At 41.7% G+C, this 22,916-nt stretch overlaps 1 protein-coding gene across 2 annotated transcripts in view; it reads left to right on the top strand.

Annotated features, from left to right (window-relative positions):
- DCX (doublecortin) overlaps positions 1 to 22,916 on the top strand; it is a 73,065-nt gene that overhangs the window by 6,436 nt on the left and 43,713 nt on the right. For both annotated transcript variants that reach the window (XM_009900393.2, XM_054169396.1), the window contains one exon: positions 5,535 to 5,875. In XM_009900393.2, coding sequence (XP_009898695.1) covers positions 5,535 to 5,875 — 341 coding nt within the window. The remainder of the gene's footprint in view (positions 1 to 5,534; positions 5,876 to 22,916) is intronic.

The following is a 22,916-nucleotide window of genomic DNA, read 5'->3' as shown; positions in this document are numbered from 1 at the left end:
GCACAGCTACTCTTTTGTAGTGGTCCAGGGGCCCATCTGAGGGTGAATTTATGCCCTTGTCCTGTGCTGGGCTACTTGTCTGATACTTGTTCTTATCTCAGATTAAACGCTAGAAAAAGTGGAATAAGGTTTTATTTTGCTCAGTGGAGTTTTATTGCAAATGTGCCTGGGCTGTGTGAGATGTTCCAGAAAGTGTTTCAATATATTTTTTTAAATTATTCTGTTATGTCCTGGGGAATCTTTTCCAAAATCTTGTCCAGGAGTGTTTAAAGTAATCATAGGAGGGTCTCCACCCTGGAGTGTATAGAGCCTGGTGTGTGCTGGGACTGAGGGGTTTATAGGAACAATATTGAAAACTTCAGCCAATGCGTGTTTGTTCCATTTTGCCTGGAAAACTGAAATCCATGTAGTCCAATAATGAAGTCTTGGGAACCTGTGGCATTGTTTTCTATGGCTGCTGTCCTGACAGCTTGGCTAATTACATCCTATATAGCGAACTTATCCTTGTGATTCTGCTTTATTTTCTTGCACATCCTGGCTGTCACACCAGGACTGGTGTGGTCCCATAAATTCTTTATGGGCATCATGTGGTTTTGAAGGTGATTTGGTAATAATGCATTTCTTTCACTTTTTCAACAGAACAAGAGGTGCTTCTCTCTCATGAGAGAGAGAGCTGTGGAAGAGCCAAAGGAAGAAAGCTCTTCCAGAGTCAATTTTGATGTGGTGTGGGTAGGTCTTGAGGCAGGGAAAGATCCTTTTTATGCATATAGAAGAAGTCCATTTGAAACTAAAGGCCTACTTTAGCACCATATGTAAAGAATTCTGTGAGGTGTTTAATCCACTTAATTCCTACTGAAGTCATAGTAAATCCCCCAAAATATAGGAGCTGGGCACAGCATCACTATCTTAATTTTACAACAGCAGAGGTTTTGGACTAACCATGAGCAGTTACACTTTCAAAATGGCCTTGATCCTGCTTTCGTGATTTTTCTTGCAACTTCTGCCTGCAGTTCATCATACTTGAGAATTTACTGGTGCATGCTGAGAGGGGATAACTTTTTTGAAAGCACAGCCTGTCATTTTTAGTATTGTCACAAGGAGCTGCTGTAAGAGGGTTGAAGGATTAACGCTCATCTTGAGCTTAGAGTTTCTCTAAGAAACCTTCTCTAAGGCATACTTTATCTTTGCTGAGATCATCCCTTCTTTAGGAGCTGAATAATCGCCTTGTGCTTCTATCAAGTTGGTAGCACAGTCTGTATAATGCACTTGTTGCCACAGTAATTCAGTGCTGCAACCCGGGGCATCAAATGGCAAATATGCTGATGACAGCTAAGGTCAAAAGTCTACAGTCTGTCCATCTATTGCGGAGGGCAGGATGGAAGGAATAAATAAATGCCTCATCTGTCTGGTGGCATGATAGAAATTGTGACACCTCTGGAGCACACTGTCTTGATGACAAGTGCACATCATCCTGCAGGGCTTTGGCTTCGCAGTGCAGAAAGGGCATCTTGCATTGACCTGGCACTGCACTACAGAAATGCCCATGGTGTGGTGGTGTTCACAGCACATTTGGTCTTGTCAGGATGGCACTTCTCACTATTACAAAAGCTTCCCGCTCCCAATGAATGGATGTGAGTCTCCCACTCCCAAAGCATGAGTCTGAAGCTTCCATTTGGGATTTTATTAGAAAATAATGACGTGACTGTTCATCAAACCTCCCTGCTGCCTGCAGCTGGATTTCTGCGTGTGTACACAGCTGCTCACTGTCTAAAGATGTGTTCCTGAGAACATTTGCGCACAGACAGATTTTTACACTTAGGGCTGGGGAGAAACATACTTCTTGGAGCTACTTCTTTCTCTTTGGACAATCTCATATCCACCTCCTTCCCTTTCCTTCTGCTATGCTGTGGACATCTGCAACCATGCTGTGTCTATCAGTTCTATTTCTTTGACTGGCACAGTTCTACACCTTGATTTTTCAGTATAGTCCTGGCAATGACAGAAGTAGCATAGAAACTGACAAACCTCTCCTCTTTCTATGGTAGTGCTACTGACCCTATGATTTCTCTCTTGTGGTCTTCTGTGTTCAAAGCTGGCAAATTCACAGGTCTTCACCCCATGCTTGTGCAATCCTTCTGTGACTTCCTGATAAGTTATGGCTAAAACTCAGCTGTGAGAAGTGAAACAGCACACGTTCCTGGCTGACAGATGGTAAAAGGGATGTGCCTTAATATGGAAACTGAATGATAATTTTGCTGTTTTTTGAGGGTGATGAACTGAGTTTGGGAAGACATCAGTTGAAATTAAAACTCAAGGTTACACCTAGGTGAGGGAAGAAGGAAAGAAAAACTCCTTTTTCTTGGAGCTACACTGCTATAACAGTAGAAATATTGCTGAGAAGAGCTGCTACTCTGATCTGCTACTCTGAAGTGTCAAACTTCTGTCCAGTTTTAGAATTCAATAAAATATTTGCTAGGTTCGGGTTGTGGCAGTTTGAGGCTATGCCTTTAAAGCTAGCTGCAAACCATCACATGGCTTAAATGGAACAAAGTGAGAAAGAGCAAATTGCATTTTCTGCTTGTGTCTGTAAGCATAATTTGAATAGTCAGTGTGTATAAATGCACAACTAATACCACATTTGTGGAGACAAAGCCTAGAAGAAGAGTATTTTCCTCATGGCACTATTGCCTCCAGTGTATACTCTGATAAGTACAGCAGACAGCTGTGATGTGCAGTGAGGAATTTCCAATGATTCATCTGGAAGTAAGAGTAGTAGTACTCTACCAAACTGACGAATAATCCCTTCTGCTTACTTTAAAACACAGAATTTATGAATGGGAGTTATCCTCTATATCTATCTATAGAATATAGCACAGATATATACTTCCTTTTATTGTGCATCTTCTCTACCCGAATATTACATAAACACAGATGAAAGTCAAGCTCTTCAGTAGTAGATATTTCCATAGGGGCAGGGATGAGAGTGGGATTCAAATCACTTATTCCTAGAGTTGCATTTAAACACAGAAATCTGTTTTCTCAAAGGATAATGCTACAGTTCTGCTGAGCATGCTCTTACAGGCTCTGCACTCCAGGTATTATGGGCTAGGGGCTGGTCTCAGGTTCATGGGAGGGCTTATTCCCTGTGATCATTTCAAACTCTAGTTGTAAGAGAGAATTGTGGGCCTCTCTGCACCAGGTGCTGCTTGGCCAAAGCAGACGAACAAACCACAACTTATCATTTATTAATCAGAAAGATTTAAAGTATTCCATGCTTCCGGAAAACAATATCTCTGGTGGGAATTCTTTTTCAGGTATGGTACTCTGTGGGCTCTCTTTATGCTTCTACTGAGTCACATTCAAGATATGTAAGGAATGAAGGAGAATCAGCTATGGGTCAATTTAGTGAGGGCTTCTGCTGACAGCGTGCATGCCTCAAATTTAGAATTTTATTGTTCATTCAACCAGCCAGAACCTCCTGGTGGGATTATTGTGTTAGTCTGGGGTACACTGGTTCAAAAAATGCCCAACTGGCAGTGTTCTGCATGAACCTATACAGCTTTTTCTCTGCTTTCTGTATTTCTCGTCCATCTTCAGATAGGACAACAGAATATCTGCTTCCTGCTGAAAATTATTTTGGTCATTTTACACAATGGGGAAGACAGAGAGAAGCTGCAGTTGGTGATGTAAACAGCCTTAGACAGGGTCCCCTAAGTTACAGGCAAAACTTGAAAGTAATTTTGGATGGGATATGGAAGGGCTTTATCATGACTTACTAACAAGAATGTATTCTCTACCATGTATACTTTATGAAAGCTGGGTACAAAGTTAGGGTTAAAAAAAAATGTTATCATCCTGCATATTTTCTATGGTTGCGAGTGGCATCAAAGATTCAGCAGTAATAAGAACACAAATACTACACAGACCATTGTCTAGGTCTGTTAAAACCTTCTGTTTATTGTGTACCTGATCATGGTCTCTCACTATGTGTTCTATGAAGGCATTGTGTCAGTGCCTCCATCACAAATGCGATTTAGAATAGAATAGAATAGAATAGGTTGGAAGAGACCTTCAAGATCATCGCATCCAACCCATCATCCAATACCACCTAATCAACTAAACCATGCAACCAAGCACCCTAGTCATGAGAAGGATGACTATGGACATTATACTGGATGTGTTACAGGCCTGGACCATAAAATTCTGTGGAAATTAGTGGGCTATTTGGAAATCCACATTTAGACCTTTGACAATTGGATGTCAAATCCTGCCCTAGAGATCCTATAGCGGAAAGCAAGATTCAGATATTTTGTGGGCTTTTCAAACATGTTCAGGCCCTGAAGTCTGCAGCAGGGACCACATGAGGAAATGCAGCCTGTTTACATAAAGAAGGACTGTTCTTGAAAAGAATTAAATCAATTTTGATTTCAAACCTATCATAATATTTGAAGACCTTCATTCTGTAATGCCAGCCCAATGAAACACCAAAAGAAACGAAGTAAGATCTTACAGGTACCCATGTCATACCTTCAGTTCCTATTAAAATTTTATCTAATGGCGAGACAAAAGTTTCTTCCTCCAGCAGTGACTGACTTTTTTTTTCCTGTGTCCTCAGTGCTCAGCAGTCTGAGTCATTTCAGACTAGACAGCTACATTCCCTTAGGGATACTGGTTTACAGTCTTATTCTAGTAGTAACTCTTCTAGCATCCATCAGATTTGCAGGCGCAAAAGAAGATCCTGCAAATCCTTTAAGGTGCTTCTAAAGCCTTAGACAGGGTCCTCTAAGTTACAGGCAAAGCTTGAAACTAATTTTGGATGGGGTAGGGAAGGGCTTTATCATGACTTACTAACAAGACTGTGTTCTCTACCATGTCCAAATTGGGACTGAATATATTTTTGGTTAGTACCAGCCATATAAACCAAAGCAGTGGTATTTGGTGTAGTGTTTTATCATAGCTGCCATGAAGTCTGTCCTCTAATAAATAAAGTATGTTTGTTATGCCTGCTAGATTTATCAAAGCTGCTTTTGGCAGAGGCTGTTCAAGTACCAGATTTTTATTCTTTTTCAGCCATGGCACAAAAGATACTCCTGATATCTTCTTGGCAGGGGAGGAGAGATTGAAGTAGTAGCTGGGACTGTAAAGGTGGGGAGGAAGTGGGCAAATTTGCAAAATAATGTAGGTGATAAAATTAATTTGGTGTTTAGGAGCTTTTTAGACAGCTTAGTTACATCTTCAGGTACTTAAATACCTTTATTAACTCTCAACCTTTTAACCCCTGTTTTACATGGATTGGGTAGTAGATTTGCTGATATGAGCTATGGATGACTTAGGTACTTTGGGGCAAAATTAGTCACAGTTTAAATAAGCATAAATATAAAATGAATATAAAATATTTTAATAAGCTGTCATGGAAGTGCTCATGAAAACAATAATGATTGACATGATTAATGGGGGAAATGCATAGTGTCTATTTTTTAGCAGTCTTACAGTAATAACTGTAGAGTCAGGCTGCTGTTCATTTCTTTCTAAAGGGGAGAGTTATGTCTGCTCATCCGACAACTTCTTCAAGAAAGTGGAATACACCAAGAATGTCAATCCCAACTGGTCTGTCAATGTAAAGACATCTGCCAACCAGAAAGCACCTCAGTCTCTGGCCAGTAGCAACAGTGCCCAGGCAAAAGAAAACAAAGATTTTGTACGTCCCAAGCTGGTAACCATCATCCGCAGCGGGGTGAAGCCCCGGAAGGCAGTCCGCGTGCTCCTGAACAAGAAGACTGCCCATTCCTTCGAGCAAGTTCTCACCGACATCACTGAAGCAATAAAACTGGAGACAGGAGTGGTCAAAAAGCTGTACACCCTGGATGGGAAACAGGTAGGAGATTTTGCAGATGTTACATCTTTTTCTTTCTCTTATCTTGAGGCTTTGCTGACTCAGAACAATTTTTGAAGCCTAAAATTAACCCAGGATGATCACTGCCATATGTTCACTTAGAAGTCAGGCTTCTCATGCCAGTGGTTACATTACTAAATTTTTGCTGATATTAATATCAAGTAAAGAATGCAGCCAACCATCTGAGCGAGACAGATGCGTTGTCCTGCACGCCAGCATGCAGCGCGTGTCTTCCGGACTAGCTAAATAAATAATGTGGGGAGTTCGGCCCACAGCCACCAGTTGATTTGGCTCTGAAGTATTTGCAAGAACTCTTCAGCTTTAAATGTGCTGAGAGAAAATGTGTCACTTGACTTTTCTTGTTCTCAGATGAAGGCTTGTGAAGATAGACTAACTGATCCAAGTGTGGCTAGTTTCATAATTAGCAGGAAAAGCATGGAACTGTGTTGTGGGTTTTTGACTAAATGCATGAAGAGGTAACATGCAGAAGGGGATTTGGGTCTAAAATATTTACTGGGTCAACATAATGTGCTTCATGTCTACATTTTCCTGGAACTGAAGGGAACATCTGTCTCTTGTTAGCAGCTACACAGCAATAAGCCATTTCATATTGCTGTAAATATGAAAGCCCTTAAAGGAATGCTGGGGATAACTTTGGGACTGGGAAGAACTAAATTCTTCAAGGACAATTCTGAGCCTGATTTAATGGATTATCTGTGGTTTGTCACTATTTTTCTTGCTTCAGCAAAGCACTTGTGCAGGGTTTGGACACTGGCTATTCTAGGTATTGATGCTATTGCTTTAAAATCCTGACTCTGGAGAAAATAATTAAAATTCTGGCTCTTGAAATGCCATTCCAACCCTAGGCAATATGTCCAACTAACAACATGTATGTCCAACTAACAACATGTAGGCTTTATGTATGAAAATGTTCATCTTTCCAACCACAAATATAGGCTCATAAAGTGTCCTGCACAGTCCAGGTGCAGTGTCTGGGAGCTGGAAACATCACATCACTCTAACCTGCCTGATATTCTTGCTTTGTCTCAAACTCTGTATCCTGCACATTATTTGGTGGATACTGATGGTTTCATATATACAGAAATCTCATCTGCCTGTCAAAGCTTTTCTTTCCACTTGTCTCAACCCACTACTTTTTCTTTGTAAGATGTGTAGTTTGTAGATGAGTAGGTGACTTTCCAATTAGACTGTCCATAGGTACAGTACCATGCTGTAAATAAGCACTGATACAGGGAGTGATGCATGGGAAATCTTGAGAGTAGCTGGGGGAAGAGGAAAGAGAGAGCCAAATAGTTTGTCTTCACTGAGGAAATCACATGTGGGCACAAGACCTTGAGGTTTTGAATCCCATCAACAAAGGTTTTAATAGATGGATCTGACCCAAAAGTTGCTACCTTCTCATGCTGACAAGGAGTACTGCTGCTCTCATAATTGTGAATGAGGATCTTAATCTGAACCTGTAAACTTACAGAATCATTGAGTGATTTGAGTTGCAAGGGATCTTAAAGATACCTAGGTTCAATCCCCTGCCATGGGCAAGGACACTTCCTATTGGACCAGATTCCTAAAGGCCCCATTCAACCTGGCCTTGAACACTTCCAGGGTTGGAGCCTTCACAACTTCTTTGGGCAGCCTGTTCCAATGCCTCAGTACCCTCATGGGGAAAAATGTTTTCCTAATGTCTAATCTAAATGCAGCTTCTTCCAGTTTGTAGCCATTAGCCCTTGCCCTGCCACTATTGCCTCAGTTGTTTGAGAACAGCCAACATTTTGAAGGTGAGATGTTGCTTTGGATGGTGTGCAGAAATAGGGATGCACCATAGCTTCCATCAAACTGCATCCACCCGTTAGCTAGGTACAGGAGTAAATGGTGCTTCCCCCTCCTCCACTTCTGGCTGGAGAGCAAAACCAAATCAGCTCATAACTGACAACTTCACCACCATTTTTTTGTTGCAGAAATGTGATTTCAGTAAAGTCTGAGTACTGGTACCATATTTAAATTGCTTTCTTGGCTTTACAATTCAGTTTAATGAAACATGATATTTCATGGTGGGCTAGAGACACCAAGGGGAGTTCAGTGTAAGCAAACATACACACGCCACTGCAGGCATTGAAAAGAGGGAGACCTTGATTTGACAAAAATAGAATGTTTGATATTTCTTTGTGGCATCAATTACCATTGAAGATTCCTGAAGAGCAAACCTAGTTCAACCAGGCTTTGTTATTGGAAGGTTTCCTTCAATGTTTGGGATTTTTAAATGTAATTTTATTTGACATCTTCCACCTTTGAGTGTTTTTAGGATTGAAACTAGAGCTAGAAGATTCTGCTATGGGTGCAGTGTTTGCTGTTAGAGTTTCCATGACACATTGCTCCACAAAAATCTGACCTTCTGACATGATATGAGAGGGGTTTGCACATCTGACTCTGACATTAGAAAGAGATTCTTACATGCCTAATTCTGAACAACAGCATTTTATTTTCAGGAGTAAATATTCATGCAAAACCACAAGCTGCTCAAAGCTGAAATACTGACAAGCATCCTGACAGTCTGTCTCTTTGAGTGTCATCAGAGGCACGTTACTCCCTCTGTTGTGAGATGATAAAATTTACAAAGGGGACGTACAAAGGGAAATCATCCTTCTTCAGTCCATGAGCTGTAACTTAATGAGAAGAGATGATTATTTTATTTATAGGCATTTCCATGGTGCTCATCAGTAGAGTAATCAAGATGCTTTAGAAGCACAGACAGTAGAGGCAATGATGGAGTGGTGTGTAAATAATTACATTTCTATGCACTGCAGAGCTGCTGCATTTGGAGTGAGAAAGCAGTTAATTGAGAGCTGGATGGCCTGTGTTTGAATTAATGTTACACTCCAAACAACAGGGAGGTGGTGAGGGGTTTTTTTAAAGAAATTTTGTTTCTTTTTATGCCTTGGGGTTGCCTGTAAAAATATAACCCTTTGGAAACTGCTAAATTAGCATCTCATTACCATGAAAAGCGATCACATTTCATAAACTAAAAGTAATTTTTTAACTCGATCTTGCACATGTTTCTAATGCCTTGTGCCTTGTCTGTCCTCAAGCTCCTTCCCTCCTTGGAACATATCATCACCTCTTGATGGACACACTAGAACTCAAAAGGGATTTCAAATTGTTGACCATAATGAGTTGTGACAGAGAATCACAACAGAGGTTTAACTTTTGAACTTTCCTGGCCATAAAGGAAGTGTTACAGGTCAGAGAATTCTGTGCATTAAATACTGCGGTGGATTGAATTCAGTAGTTGGCTTCATGACTACAACTGCTGTTGTATTGAGATGTGTAATATATATAATTGATGTATATATATGAAGGATTAAATTTGGTCTGATCTGTGGATCATATGGGTCAATGCTTATCAATATCTAAAGAGCAGGAGGCAAGAGACTCTCTTCAGTAGTGTCCAGTGACAGGACAAGGGGCAACAGGCACAAACAAGAAGCCAGGTGGTTCTGTTTGAACATGAGGTAAAACTTTGCTGTGAGGGTGCCAGAGCCCTGGAGCAGGCTGCCCAGAGAGGTTGTGGAGCCTCCTTCTCAGGAGAGATTCCAAACCCACCTGGACACTGTGATCCTGGACAACCTGCTGTGGGTACTTTAGGAGGGGTGTTGGACTAGATGATCTCCAGAGATCCTTTCCAACCCCCACCATGCTGGAATTCTGTGTAATTCTGTGATCGTGTTGAGAAACAGTTGTGTTGGTAGATTCTTTCTCTTTTTTTAAACTCCTAGTTACACCCAGGGTCCCAAATAAGCCTGGATTCCTGGGAGCACTGGCTACTTTATAAGCACATGATGACAGTTTCTGCCTCATGTCATTAATAAACAAAATTAGAAAACAAGAGTCTGAGACTGTGGATGAAGTTGCACACAGATATTTTGGATGCAATAGTCTAAACTAGACCTTGCCACTGTTATAGAGATTTAATGTCCTGTATGTGCTTGCACTTCTTTCACACCATGGTGTGAAATAAGTAGGTGTTTTCCTGGAAAGGAGGAGGCTGTTCCACCATTGACAGCCCAGTGCCCATCATCTGCTTTCTGCACCCTGCTCTGCAAGTGATGTCTGTCTGCATTCATTCCTGCTTTTAAGAACAGACCTGTAAAAACGATTGTCTTCTGTAGCTGCTGAACTTCTATTTTCCTGCACTACTTTGTATTTGAAAGTCTGTGAGTTGCTCAGCAAGAGATGTAGCAACAAAAATCTGGGGGTTTTGGGGTGGTGGTGTTGTTGTTTGGCTGAGAGATACACTGGAAAAGCCAGAAATTTCCCAAGTGCGTTCAGTTGTGCCTGAGCATAGGTACTGTCTGTAGTATGAAATTCCTTCTGCTTCTTCTCTAGCTGATATATTGCTATGTTTTAACTAAATACCCCATTCTGTGAGCCATCAATTAACATCACTAAATGAGCAGAATAAGGGGCTGTTCCTAGTGGAAAGCTTGTACACTTCAGCTGCACATAAATATAGATATTCTTGGTCAATAATCAGGGAAATAAAGGTCATTTTAGCCATAACAATTTCCAATGGTCTTTTCTGGACTTTGAAATCTTCCAGCACAGGGAGAAGTCACACATGTGCTGTTCACTGGCTTATACCTAGCCCAGACAAACTGCTCCCATTCCAACTGAGTGTTAGCTGTCTCGTCAGATGAAATTACATAAATTTTTCATACCTCAGGACATTTGTGACTGTACTCCTGAAAGAATTTCTGATCTTAATAAAATGGTCCCCTCTTGCTTTGATAAGGATTTCATGTGGCAGGTGGTGAGTGAAGGTCATCCTGACTTGCAGGTCATCCTGCAAAGCTGATGCAGATGCCTAGGAGGCCAGCCCACCTCTCCTGTCCAGAGGAAAAATTGCAATTTCATTTTAGATGACTTGCATTGAGCAAGGGTAGCAGCCACGGAGGAATAAGCAGGATGACTAAGCTCACGACAGTTTAAAGGTTGGGATTTTAGGTTCAAAGCCAACCAACTAGTTGATAAATCAGCTTCTAGTATGGCACTAGCAGTAAAAACTTACCTTAGATGCATCCATACAAGTTGCAGTGGAGAAACCAATCAAACTTTGCAGGTGCTCTATCATTTTACCAAAGAAATCATATCACTATGACACAGAACAAGGTTTGTACCAAATTATATAAATAGCTGTAACAGCTGCAAGCTGTAATTGATGCTCAAGGAGAAGGAGAATAGCTCCATGATGTACCTAGTAACATCTGCATTGCTGAAAGATCAGAGGGAAAATATTCCCTCTAGAGCCCTGGAGGTAGTTAACTTACACCCTGAGGCATGAGGTTCAAGGTTACAAAGCAAGCAAATTGGGTTGTGTTTTAACATATGTCATGAGGTGGGATGTCAGAAACTTCTCATCCTTCTGAGACTTTATAATTGATTTGCCCTTTTGGATACTGGAAAACTGCACTGAGGAAGCCCCAGAACAAATCAGTTTGCTTTGTGTAGTCACATAAAGCTGGGATCTACCCCCAAAGCAAATGAGGGGGAACAGCAGGGGCTGGGTGTCAGTGTGTTTTGTATCCTGCCTCCTGCAAAAGGCTCTGCAGCAGCCAGCACTAACAGAGGTGAGCCCCATCTCCCTATTGCATAAAGCTGTAACAACAAAACTGTATCTGTTTTGCATCTTCTTCTCAGTGCTTCTTGTTTAACTGCTGAGGTTATGCAGGCCTTGCATAAATCTCCCATTTTGATACCCAGCAGACAGATCTGGATTGCAAGCCCTAGCAGAGGAATTTTGTAGGCAGGATCTTTGCCCTTAGTAGGGTAGATCTCTTATGAGTAGCAGCTGAAGAACTGGAGTTGTCTAGTCTGGAGAAATGGAGGCTCACAGGAGACCTTGCTCTCAACAACTTTGTGAAAGGAGATTGGAGTGTGTCGAGTGTTGGTCTCCTCTCTCTAGTATCAAGTGATAGGGTGAGGGAGGAAATGGCTTCAAGTTGCACTCAAGGAGATTAGGCTGGGTATTAGAAGAAACTTCTTCATTGAAAGGGTTCTCAAACATTGGAGCAGGGTCACCAGGGATGTGATTGAATCCTCATCCTTGGCAGTGTTTAAAAGATGCTGGTTTAGAATCAGACATGGTAGAGTCAATAGCTGGACTCAGTCTTAAAGGTCTTTTTTCCAACCCAAATGATTTTGTGATCATTCAGAGTGAGGATGAACTTCCAGGCTCACTCCTCATTGCTTTTTCAAGTTACTCTGGCTTTGGGTTTTTGCATGAGATTATTCTTAACAACCATGTGTCATGCAAGGAAGGTTAGTAATAATGTATGGGCTGAAGAACTTCTGAACCCAAGTCTCTCACAGTGCCAGACAACACAACCTAGTTCTCTGTCTTTAGGGAGCTCTTAGTCTGTGCTGGGGATTCAGTATTGCCTGATTCATGATATGACTAGACACTAACACAGACAAAACCAATTAGTCCTCAGGTATCCCTTAAGGATTTCATCATTCGCTAGAATGAATAGACCAAGCTTCCAGGAATGTGTGGTTAAGTACTTAGGATAAAAAATTCAGAAGACCTTATGAGATGCTATTCAGAAAGTTTAGGCTTATTAATTTATGTTTACTTAAGTCTCTGGGCTGCAGAGTCTGGGTGAGAAGTGCCTGCCTGCATTTTAAAGTGGAAGTAGTCTGATCCCAGCAGCTAAAGTCTTGATCAAACCTCTTCTCCCGTGAGCATTGAGACTGACCTGGCTGCCATTAGTGCAGTTTCCAACCAGCTCCCTAAGGCACATGTAAAGCAAGGGGAGACAGGAGAGGAGACCACCACCTTCCAGATTTCTGTGGATATTTTTCCATTGCTTTGCTTCAGCCTCAGGTTCTGGAGGTGTCCTGCTCCTACCTGCTATCCAACAAGGCATGATGCTGTGTATTTATTGGCATTTTATGTAAACATGGGCTAAAGCTGCAGTGACTCCATTGTTCTCTTCCAGCAGTGAGGCTCCAAGTCCAGCAGCAGCTCCAGAGTTGCACTGCTGCCTGCTGAAAATGGTCGTTTTTCTGGAAGTGACCTTGCTAGTAGAGACGTACTGACCAAGATCCACAGGAACACCTGCTACTTGTGTCACAGATGGCAGCCTGTCAGAATTACTGAAAGATGCAGTCAGATCTGACCTGCTGACCCAGAAGTACGTGGCCCCTATTACTGAATCCTGGTGCTATTCACACCCCAAAAGAGACGTATGCTAAAAATTCAATCCTCACTAGCATCTTTATTTTGGCAGTTCTTTCTGTCATACAGAGTGACATGTTCCTTTTTTGCTCTGAGTCCCAGGAGAGAAGAGGATTATTCACTGCAGAGCCAGAGGGTCTATCTAGGAATAAATGGGCTGAAAATGAGCAAGGGAAATTAGGCTGAATATCAGGAGCATAACAAGAAAGCCCTGTACTTTTTCCCACTGCTGGTTTGTATCATCACATAAAATTAGGTTTCTGGTTCTTTTGTGGTGCTGAAGAAGATATCCCACCAATGTGAATTGGAGTCTTTCCTGCTCTGACAGGGAGCAGGTTATACTGAATGACTTCTGAGAAGCATCTACCTCAATGTGTGTAGTCTAGCAAATGTCTTATTTCTTTTGATCATGTAGAATAATCAAGTACGTGTATTTTCCCTGTTTGTAATGGGGATATATCTTGCTCATTTTGATACGCTCGAGTCCCTAGTCTTAAGCAGTGAGTGGCATCATGTACAGTATGTTTGCTCACTTCTCCCTATCTGCATTAGCTCAGAGTGTGTGAATACTCCCCTGACCTCACCCAGTGCAAGACACCTAGAGACTCTGAGGGCAGCTGGTGCCATATTCCACATCTCATAAATTCCACCTCATCTGCCTGAAACCACTTCTTCCCTTTTCAGGTCAAACTGGCCTTTGATGAAAAGTCTGTTCTCACTCTACAGCAGGTTATTTATGACACAACTCACACTTCTCATAGAATTGTGTAATAGTTTGTACTGGAAATGACCATCTAATCCAACATCTTCAGATAGATCAGGTTGCTCAGAGCCCTGTCCAACCTGACCTGAAATGGTTCCAGGGATGGGGAATCTATCACCTCTCTGGGCAACCTGGGTCAGTTTTTCACTGCCCTCATTGTAAAACATTTCTTCCTTAGATCTAGCCTAAATCTGTTTTCTTTAGGGAGAGCCTGCGCTTAGATGTGGGTAAAGGCAGAGAGCCTCATAACAGAGGTAAGAAGTAGTGTGATTGAGCTGTCATCCAGCACAACAATATCTCCTTCTCGTCCCTGAAATCACACACACACAAGTGAACCAGTGGTTATTCTTTCTTGTATGTAGTGGGTGCATCTTGGTGGAGCATTATGTGTTAAGGAAATGAATCTGTGTTGCAAAGGGCCCAGACTGAGTGTGACAGGTTGTCAAAAGCCTCCTTATCTTGTAGTTTGAACATGTTGTCAGCATTGTTTAGGGATCTGTGTGTGGGACAGTGAGGGAAGGAAACGTAGTTTTGCTCATGTGCAGAGGATAATAGCTTCCATCCACCCTCAGGTCTGCCAGGGGTGACAAAGATATTGGCACAGAAATGTGTGTAATAAACGTACGTCTAAAGGAGTTGAGGAGAAACTAAGCTGGCTCAAGTCCATCCAGATTTTCAGAATTGGCTAGGATAGGGCTGCACATGTGGGAAGTGTGGAGACAAGCCGTGAAAGCTGAGGACCATTCCAGCTTGTGTCAGGGCTGCTCAGGCTGCAGCAAATTGATTAGCATACAGAGCTGGGACTGCAAGCCTGCTCCTGGAGATGTGCTTAGCTCTGGATTCAGACTAAATAGGGAAAAACAAGGCTAATAACCAGAGCATTCACTGCTCCAAGCCATGAGACACACCCTCTCCCCTGTGAGCATACAGCCAGCCCTTTCTGAGTTAATGGACATAGTTCTATTTCCCTGGTTAGCAGCAAGCACATGCACATAGATCTGTCTATAAATACATGTTACTAAGTGCTGCAGAGCACAACTCTGAAACTCAACTTGCTGACCTAGCAACCTACACTCTCCTTTTAGTTAAAGGATCCCAGGGACTGTTGTGCTCCAGCAGTGATATCCTCATGTTGCTGTTTTTCTCTTATTCTCATAAACTAAAAGTGTTTTACTGGAGTCCTTAACTGCACTTTGAAAATGTTTCCCTACTTTTAAGTTATTCTTTGAGATAAAAGCAAATCTTGTTGTCATTAACCTTTTTATAATTAGCCACACAATCTAAAATAAATAGGGAATTTGGCTCATGATGTTTTCTCATATTTTATCTTGAAAGTTACTTCAGATCAAGGATATTTCAGCTAGAATGGGGAGTGGGCATACTGCTGTTTATTAGTTCTTTTTTGTTTTATTTCCCCAAATGGGGGACTTAGTTATGAACAACATGGACAAAAAACAGACATGGGGAAGATAAGATAATATGCACTACTCATTAGAAGGATTTTTCCTGGGGATTTTGCTTCAGTCAGAATCGGCATGAGAGGTCAGTCCTCCAGGTCTGAGCTCTGTTATCTGGAGGACAATGAACACAAGGAGCTTTATTGGCTCCACAGGAATAATTATGCAGCCAGGGAGCCTGCGGGGCAGCCAGGGAGAGCAGGGCTCCAGGCTCCTTCTCCACTCCCCTGCCCTCACCATCTGCTCTGTGCTGCTTATCTGGCACTCGATCCCCTGTGGCTGCCAGGGCCCACATCTCTGGTTCTGCTGCTGCCTCACTGTGGACTTCCTTGTTGTGAAAGACCATTTCAAGCCACCACGTGAAACACCTAGCCATGCTAACCGTGCTACTGAGAGAACAGCTTCTGACTACAGATCTCTGTCTTTCATTGGGTTCTCTGAACAGGAAAGAACAATGGGGTTAGGAAAGCATCTTGTGATGCATGCATGCTTCTGTGAAAGAAGCATTTCTTCGTGCTATTGCTGTACCCCTATGCTTGTGACATACTCTCCTGCACCCTTCCTCACTCCCTCATGCCCATAATGTTGCTGGAAGAGGATGAGAGAGGGCAGGAATGGTGACCGATGGGTGTACCATTCTCCTCTCCATTCAGTGATACAGTAGGAAGCTTCTGTACTAGATCAATCAACTGAAATGGAAGTTAAAATGGTGCAATACACAACATGGCATAAGAGGCTATGAATAAACAGAAGTTCTGCAAGAAGAAGTTTCACCTTGATGATATATTAGTACAGAATAATAGAACAAATAGCATCATGGGTAAAAGAGTGGCTATTTGAATTTTAAAAAACCATGAGGAAAGGCTCCTTCAAGAACCTACAAAGGAACCTGACGTAGTGATAAGAAAGGAAAATGTCACAGATGGGAAGTCACTTGGGAAAAGCAACCAGGTTAGAAAAAATTTCATCAGAGTGAAAATTAAGTATCAAGATACAAGTGGTATTTACTGTGTCATCTTTAGTGATCAAGATATGAAATACTTGAAGATGATGAAAGAATAATTGTCATAAAGTTGGGAGACAAATGAGAGACCTACTGAGATGAACAGGCAGTATAATGAATGATCATGACTGCAAAGCAGCATACACTGATAGAAATTACTCTTATCTTTTAAACTAAAAATAATTATCCTGCAGAGAGGACTGGTCTTGAGGCAGGCTAGTAAGGAATATCACAGGATTGAAACAACATGTTAGAGCATATGGTGTGCATTCAAAATTCAGGCAGAAAGGAACAGCTTTTTGAAATACTGGGGTGTTCCACTTACCCTTCCACTTCACCTCTCCACATTCTGAAATATGTCTCAAAATATGGAAAGTAAATTAGAAGTTTCTCAGTGACTGTGCTGCACTGCAGCCCTCTGCAGCTGTCCCATCTTCTCCTGAAGCAGATAGAAAGGCTGTGGTAGCTCATGCAGGCATGTGGTAACGCTCTTGTTAATGAAGTATGTTAGAGCTACATTTTAAGTAGGTTACAAATGGTCAGAGTGTGCATAGTATGGAGTGTTCAGTGCTAGATAACCAGGCTCTCTAACATGGCTTTGTAAGGCTTCTGATTCTTGGTATGGTTTTGTTCCTGTAAGTATGAAACTGGGATTTTGCCTGTGGCTGGGGTATGGAGGTGACCTCACACCCAGTAAATTTGCTTTCTTCACAAGTCCAAAATATCTAGTTGTGCAAAGATGTTGCAAGAAGCTGTAGCTCTACAGATGGGGAATACCTTAACTTTCTACAGACAGCTTACACAAGTCATCATACCACCATTAGCATGACGGAACATTTGAAGTGGGTTTGTTTAGCCTGTATGGAGTGGTCCTACCTTTTACACTACCATCATAAAACATACTGCTCTTCTCCCTTTTTCCATGCTACTTAGTCTATAAAACAGCTTGTGAAGTATTTGAATAATGGAAACAAGCAAAAAAACATGCAGCCACTTCAACTTTGTCAAGAATTTTATACCTGGCAGATAAACTCTTTGGGAACAAATGCTGAGAAGCAAAAATCTTTTTGAAACCTTAAACCTGAGCCATCTTCCATCATGGAGTTCAGCTTCCTAGAAAGGCAGTAAGAGGACTAAACTTCCCTCTCTCAAATGTGTACATATCAGGAACCTTATCAACTGCTGGCAGGCTGTAGGATTACATGTAAATGAAGTGTGTCAAAGAGTTGAGTTAGATAGTCAACATTAGGAGCTAAGAATGTTATTCTTGCCTACTTGAAAGCCCTTCATAATGGATTAGAAACAAGAATTTACATCTCTTAATACCAGCTGAAAATTGAGGCATCCTTTTGCTTCTAGTGATTTTCAATACTTTGAGAGTCAATGGTACCGAGGATTTCCTTCATTTTAGACAACCTCAGTCACAGAGGGTTGCAAAATTATGTGTATATTTCAATCAAAATGAAAACCATAAGGCTGGCTGAATTTTGTATAAGAGTCTCAACAGAGTTGGTGGCATGTGTTATTTTTAGCACTGTGAAGCAGCAAAGATCTTTACAATGTTGGCGTTTCTTGCAGTTTTAAAATGGAGAACAGCTTCTGAAATGTCTGCTTCTCCTCGAATTTCTATCCATATCATGAGCTTCTGTGTAAAGTTTTTGCACTGCTCTTGACAGCAAGTAGTGATTTGGTGTCAAAGAGTGCAGAACTTCCCCCTTTTTATGCTGTTTCTGCAGAATTCTTTTTCTTCCAAAAAATAGGTGCTGGAAAAAATACCATCTGATCCTGACATTGATTGTTTGGGTTATTTCCAGCTGCATGTGTGAAATGTTGGCTCTTGTATAAAATCCACAATAAACAAGGAAAAATAAAGTTGGGCCAGAAGTGGATATACTGAGCACTAATTTACAGATCTTACACTGTCTAGTACTGGTGAAAACCAATTGTTATTGTCTTCTAAGCACAGCTCACCAAAGTCTCTCAAAAGCAGAAGGTAATTGCCACAAGAAAAATCTTAGTCACAAATGAGAGGGTTCAGTGTGCTTCAGGTATTCAAGCAGCATGTTAGGGTCTGGGGGTTGTTGTTGTTAGTCCCAGCTTCAGCTGCAGTGTGTGAGCTAGGTTAAAGCAATCAATTTGGTGTTTTTAGACAGGCATGCCCTGATACTTTTAAACCCATAGGGAGGCTGCATAAATTGGACAATTTGTCTTCAATATTCCAGTTTGAAAACTTTTTCACACAAGTTTGTTGTAGTGTTGTGGTGGTGTTGGTTGGTTGGTTGGTTTGGTTTTGTAAAACAGAAGGTGAGTCACTTGTAAGATGTACTGATAATACCTAGAGGGATGATATAGGTCATGGTTTCCCATCCCTTCTGATTTCAAAGAGTTTCTGAGATTCTGTAGGAAGAGTTATTACTATTTCTAACCATTTTCTGACAGCTAACATTTCTATACTGATCAGTACAACAGTCTCAGTGTTCATTTATCTCTCTCTTCTATACCCTCCCATTTTATTCATTGTCTGCTTGAGTCCATGGGGATTTGCCTGTTTGCTTTGCTCTCCTTGCCATATTGTTTCAATTATCAGACAATCTTTTTTCACCTCCACTTGACTTACATGTGGATTTAACTTACAACTGGGACAACATAGTTATTCTGGCAGCTGTACAGGGGGCCAACTTCTGTTGCTTTTTGGACCACCAGTGAAGATTAATGAAGAATACTAAGTTTTGATAGCATCATAATAGACTCAATCCCTCTTCTTTTCATTGCCTCCAGATACCATGTCCAGGATACCTTGGTATAGCTCTCCAAGAATCTGTCCTCTAAAACAAAATAGGTGTCTGGGTTCTGCCTCCTCAGTGGGTGAGATCCATTGAGGGTGAGATCCATTGAGGGTGATCTCCTCTTGTATCTGGTGCCATATTTAGGCAGGAGACAAAGCAGAGATTGATTCAGTCCCAACCTTCACATGTGTTTCCTCTCCATAAGTCATGCTTTCACTTCCTTTTTGTAGTCTGGCAGCTGCAAGGGCTGGTTGCTTGGTGACGCTCTCAGCAGCACAAAGAGCTCTCAGCTGGGAGGCCAGGTCTGTCGGCCACAAACAGCTGGGATAATTTTATTTGTCTTTCTCTTGTTCCCTTTAATTGCAGGGAGCTGAATCAAAGTCAACAGAATAGAAAAAGGAGCACTAGCAGGTACTATTTATGGCTTCTTTAACATCCACATTTTCTTCCTGTGTCAGGGGAGTGCCAGTGTGTGCCAGCAGTGCCCTGTTATTTCAGAAACACAGGAATACAATTAAAAGACACAATTTCCACTTCTAGTTCAGCAGGTTCTCACCAGGTCCCATATAAAAGCAACATGTGAGGCTGTGGTTTGAATTCATGAACTGATGTCCCTTAATCCATCATGTGGCTGCTCACCTTTTATTCCTTCTAATACCCATATGCTGTGCAGGTCATGCCTATGAAATAGCTGTGAATGACTTTACCTCAGAAGGATACACTGGTGGTTGGATTTTGTGCAAGATAAAAATGAGTAACTTCCAGAGGTTGTGATTTAATGATCTGGGCACATGCCTTGGTTTCATGAACTCCTGATTTGTCATTTCTGCTCCTGTATAGACTATATTGTCCTAAGTTTTTCGGTACTTCCACTGATTTCTACTTAGGATCAGACTGTCTGGACCTAGACACAAGAAGGTATAGAGGAAAAGGTGACAGGGGACATCAGTGTTACTGGGCTTGTGCTTTTGGAGTATCTGGACTTCTGAAGCCAGTGCCAGCTCACTCTGTATTGGGCCTCAGTGCTGCCAAGTGCTGAGCATGCTGGCTTAGATGCATCAAAACATTCAAGCATGTGAATAGCCCCTTCCAAGGCAGTGTGTGTGGAGGTGCTCTGCTCAAACAGTGTTTGAGGGGCACTGTTAAGCACTGGGGGAAAGCAAAGAAACTGGCCATACCTGAACCTGGTCTCTTATTAATACCATTATATTTAATAGTGAGCAGTGACTACATTCCTAAATTACTGCAGCTGTAAGCTCTGCTTTTGCAGGACTTTTTTCTTATTTCAGGCATAAATCATAATATATTCTTGTCAGTTGTTAATTCTGTGCTTTTGGGTGGTTTAATTATGCAAGGTGCTAAGCAGTACAAGTAAACCCTAACACTGAATGTTTACAGTTCACTGATGAAATGCACAGTAAGATGGATAAACTGATCTATGAATATACTAAAGATCTGCTGCAAAGTCCAGAAAGTGTTACTGGTTTGTGCATTTTCTTCCCTGATCAAAAGCCCTGGGGTACCAAAGAATAAAACTACCTTTTGAGAGTTTAGGCCACTCTGTTCCTAGGGCTAAAGTCAGGCTGAAAAACATGAACTGAAGTGGAAACGTACCTGCCTAGCACAGTGCTAAATCTAGCATGCAGAGCTCCTGAGGGAATGACCTAAGTTGGTGTCATCTTATCTAAGGGTGAAACTGAAGTGCTCTAAATTTTAGTGCTTCACATTTATGAGCTGTAATAGTGGGTGTTAGAGGAGATGTTCTGGGAATTTGGATCTCTTTTTTATGCCTATGTGCCTGCAAAGGGCCTTGTTACATGAACCTTATTGGTGAAAAGACAGCAGCCCAGGTAGTATTTCTTTGCTAAAATACATGTGCTTGAGCTAGTGTCTCTTTTTTGGTCTGAAAACATCCATGTAATTATGACACCATTTTCTTCCCTGAGCTAGTGAGCATTTTTACATTCATGATAGTTACATAAATTTTGTTGATTCTAAATCTGACAGGTCTTTTTGATCAACTACTTTCTAATTTACTACTTCAGATGTAAATGTGCCAAGGCAACAATCAGGGCAATCCCATAGTTCATGCTTTAGGGTTTAGGGTGATCCCTGAAGGGATCAAGAAAGAATTGGCCTCTCCAAGCAGCATCATGCAAAAAGATGTAAGTGCATTTGTGAAGGAGGAGCTTCCCTTTCTTCTGAAACAGCTTATTAGCCCCTCATGGAGGCTGTGCATCAGCCCCCGATGAACTGATTCTCTGTGTCAAATCCCTATGTAAATGCAACAGTCTAATCCCCTTGTCCTAATAGGAATTTCACACCTTAATCCTTGCTGTGTTCAGGGGCAAAGACATCCCCACTAGGCAGTCTGACAAATGCACCCTATTTTGAGAAAAATCACTGCATATAAGTTTGTAGTCTCCAATTTGTATGGAAGACTGAAGCATGTCACTAATAGAAGTGAGGGGATTATGTTCCTAAATTGTCAGTGGATTTTGGAGGATTTGCCACACCAAATGAGACCATTAGCTTACTAAGTCCTTTGTTTTGCCCCTAGCCAGCTCTTTTTGCTTTAGCTGGAAATGCTCCTGGCCAATACAGCTGTAACCTTAAAGAAGTATTAAACAGGCTGAAGCATGGCACACAGGGAAACCTGGGCAGTGGCCCAAACTCACCCTTTTCTATTATTGATAGATGTGAAGCTTTCAGTATGGATATTTATTTCTTACCCAGCTGCAGAGCCTCATCCAAACCTCACTGAAGTCTATGGAAGACTTCTGTGGGCCACAGTATCGGTCTGGTGGTCCAGTGAATTCAGGGCCTTCCTAAAAGAGAAGACCAGCACTGTTTCTGAATTGCCCCCTCTGAAAAGAAGGGTGCACCAGTGTCTTTCACATTGCAGCTCGCAAGCAATTGCATACACTCCTTTTCTTGGACTCAGAAGGAACATGCTTGTGTGTATTGTGCTCCTGCTTATGAGGAGAACTGTGAATGCAAACCATGCAGCTGGGTGTGCTGTCATTAATCATCATTGCTCCAGTCTGTCTGCTGGATGCCTCTTCAAGCACATATGGGCAGGGTGGATCTTAATCATCTGTGGATTAACCACTAACACAGCAGATAGGATGTGCACAGCTTTACCAGCAGCACTGGCTAGCTGGACATTTGGAAGAAACCTGTGTGCATGAGTCCTGTTATTTCCACTGCCAAAGCTTTCCCAAACCAGCCTTTTGTTTTAGTTTGTTTCTTACTGGAGAAGCTTATTGTTCCGTGCCCTGCTCCCTTGTTGCAGCTCCAGTCCCTCTTAGCTGCTCTTTGTTTGCTCTGTTGTTGCTAGATGCTTCATTTTGGACTTGGTTCTCACCGGTACACAAATGAGGCTCTTCAACAGTCAGGCCTTTATTTCTATTCTCTGCAGATCCCATTCTACCAGTGCAACCCTTTCAGCATTTGCATCCAAAATGCCAGTGCACTGAGTCAAATCTGCTGCTACACAAGAGAGTCTACACAAACTAAGCCTTGAATTTATTTTTTCCCAGGCCAGCTGGCTGTGGAAAGTTTTGTTCTTTGTATCTCTAAATACTTGTGTGGTTTTTAATCAAATTTGACTGTAGCTCACTTGAGTATTTGTGGCTTTTTCCTGGGAGTGATATCACTGCCCCAGCTAGCTCCTATAGAGCAAGGACTAGAAAATCTGCTTTGTGACAAACTATACTTTGAGAGTCAGCAATGTCTGGTGTAGCAAGAAATGCTCTTTTG

Source organism: Dryobates pubescens, chromosome 18 (assembly GCF_014839835.1).
Source record: "Dryobates pubescens isolate bDryPub1 chromosome 18, bDryPub1.pri, whole genome shotgun sequence".
Classification (NCBI taxonomy): Eukaryota; Metazoa; Chordata; class Aves; order Piciformes; family Picidae; genus Dryobates; species Dryobates pubescens.
Note: the sequence above shows the minus strand (reverse complement) of the source record. Positions and strands in the feature narration are given on the sequence as shown.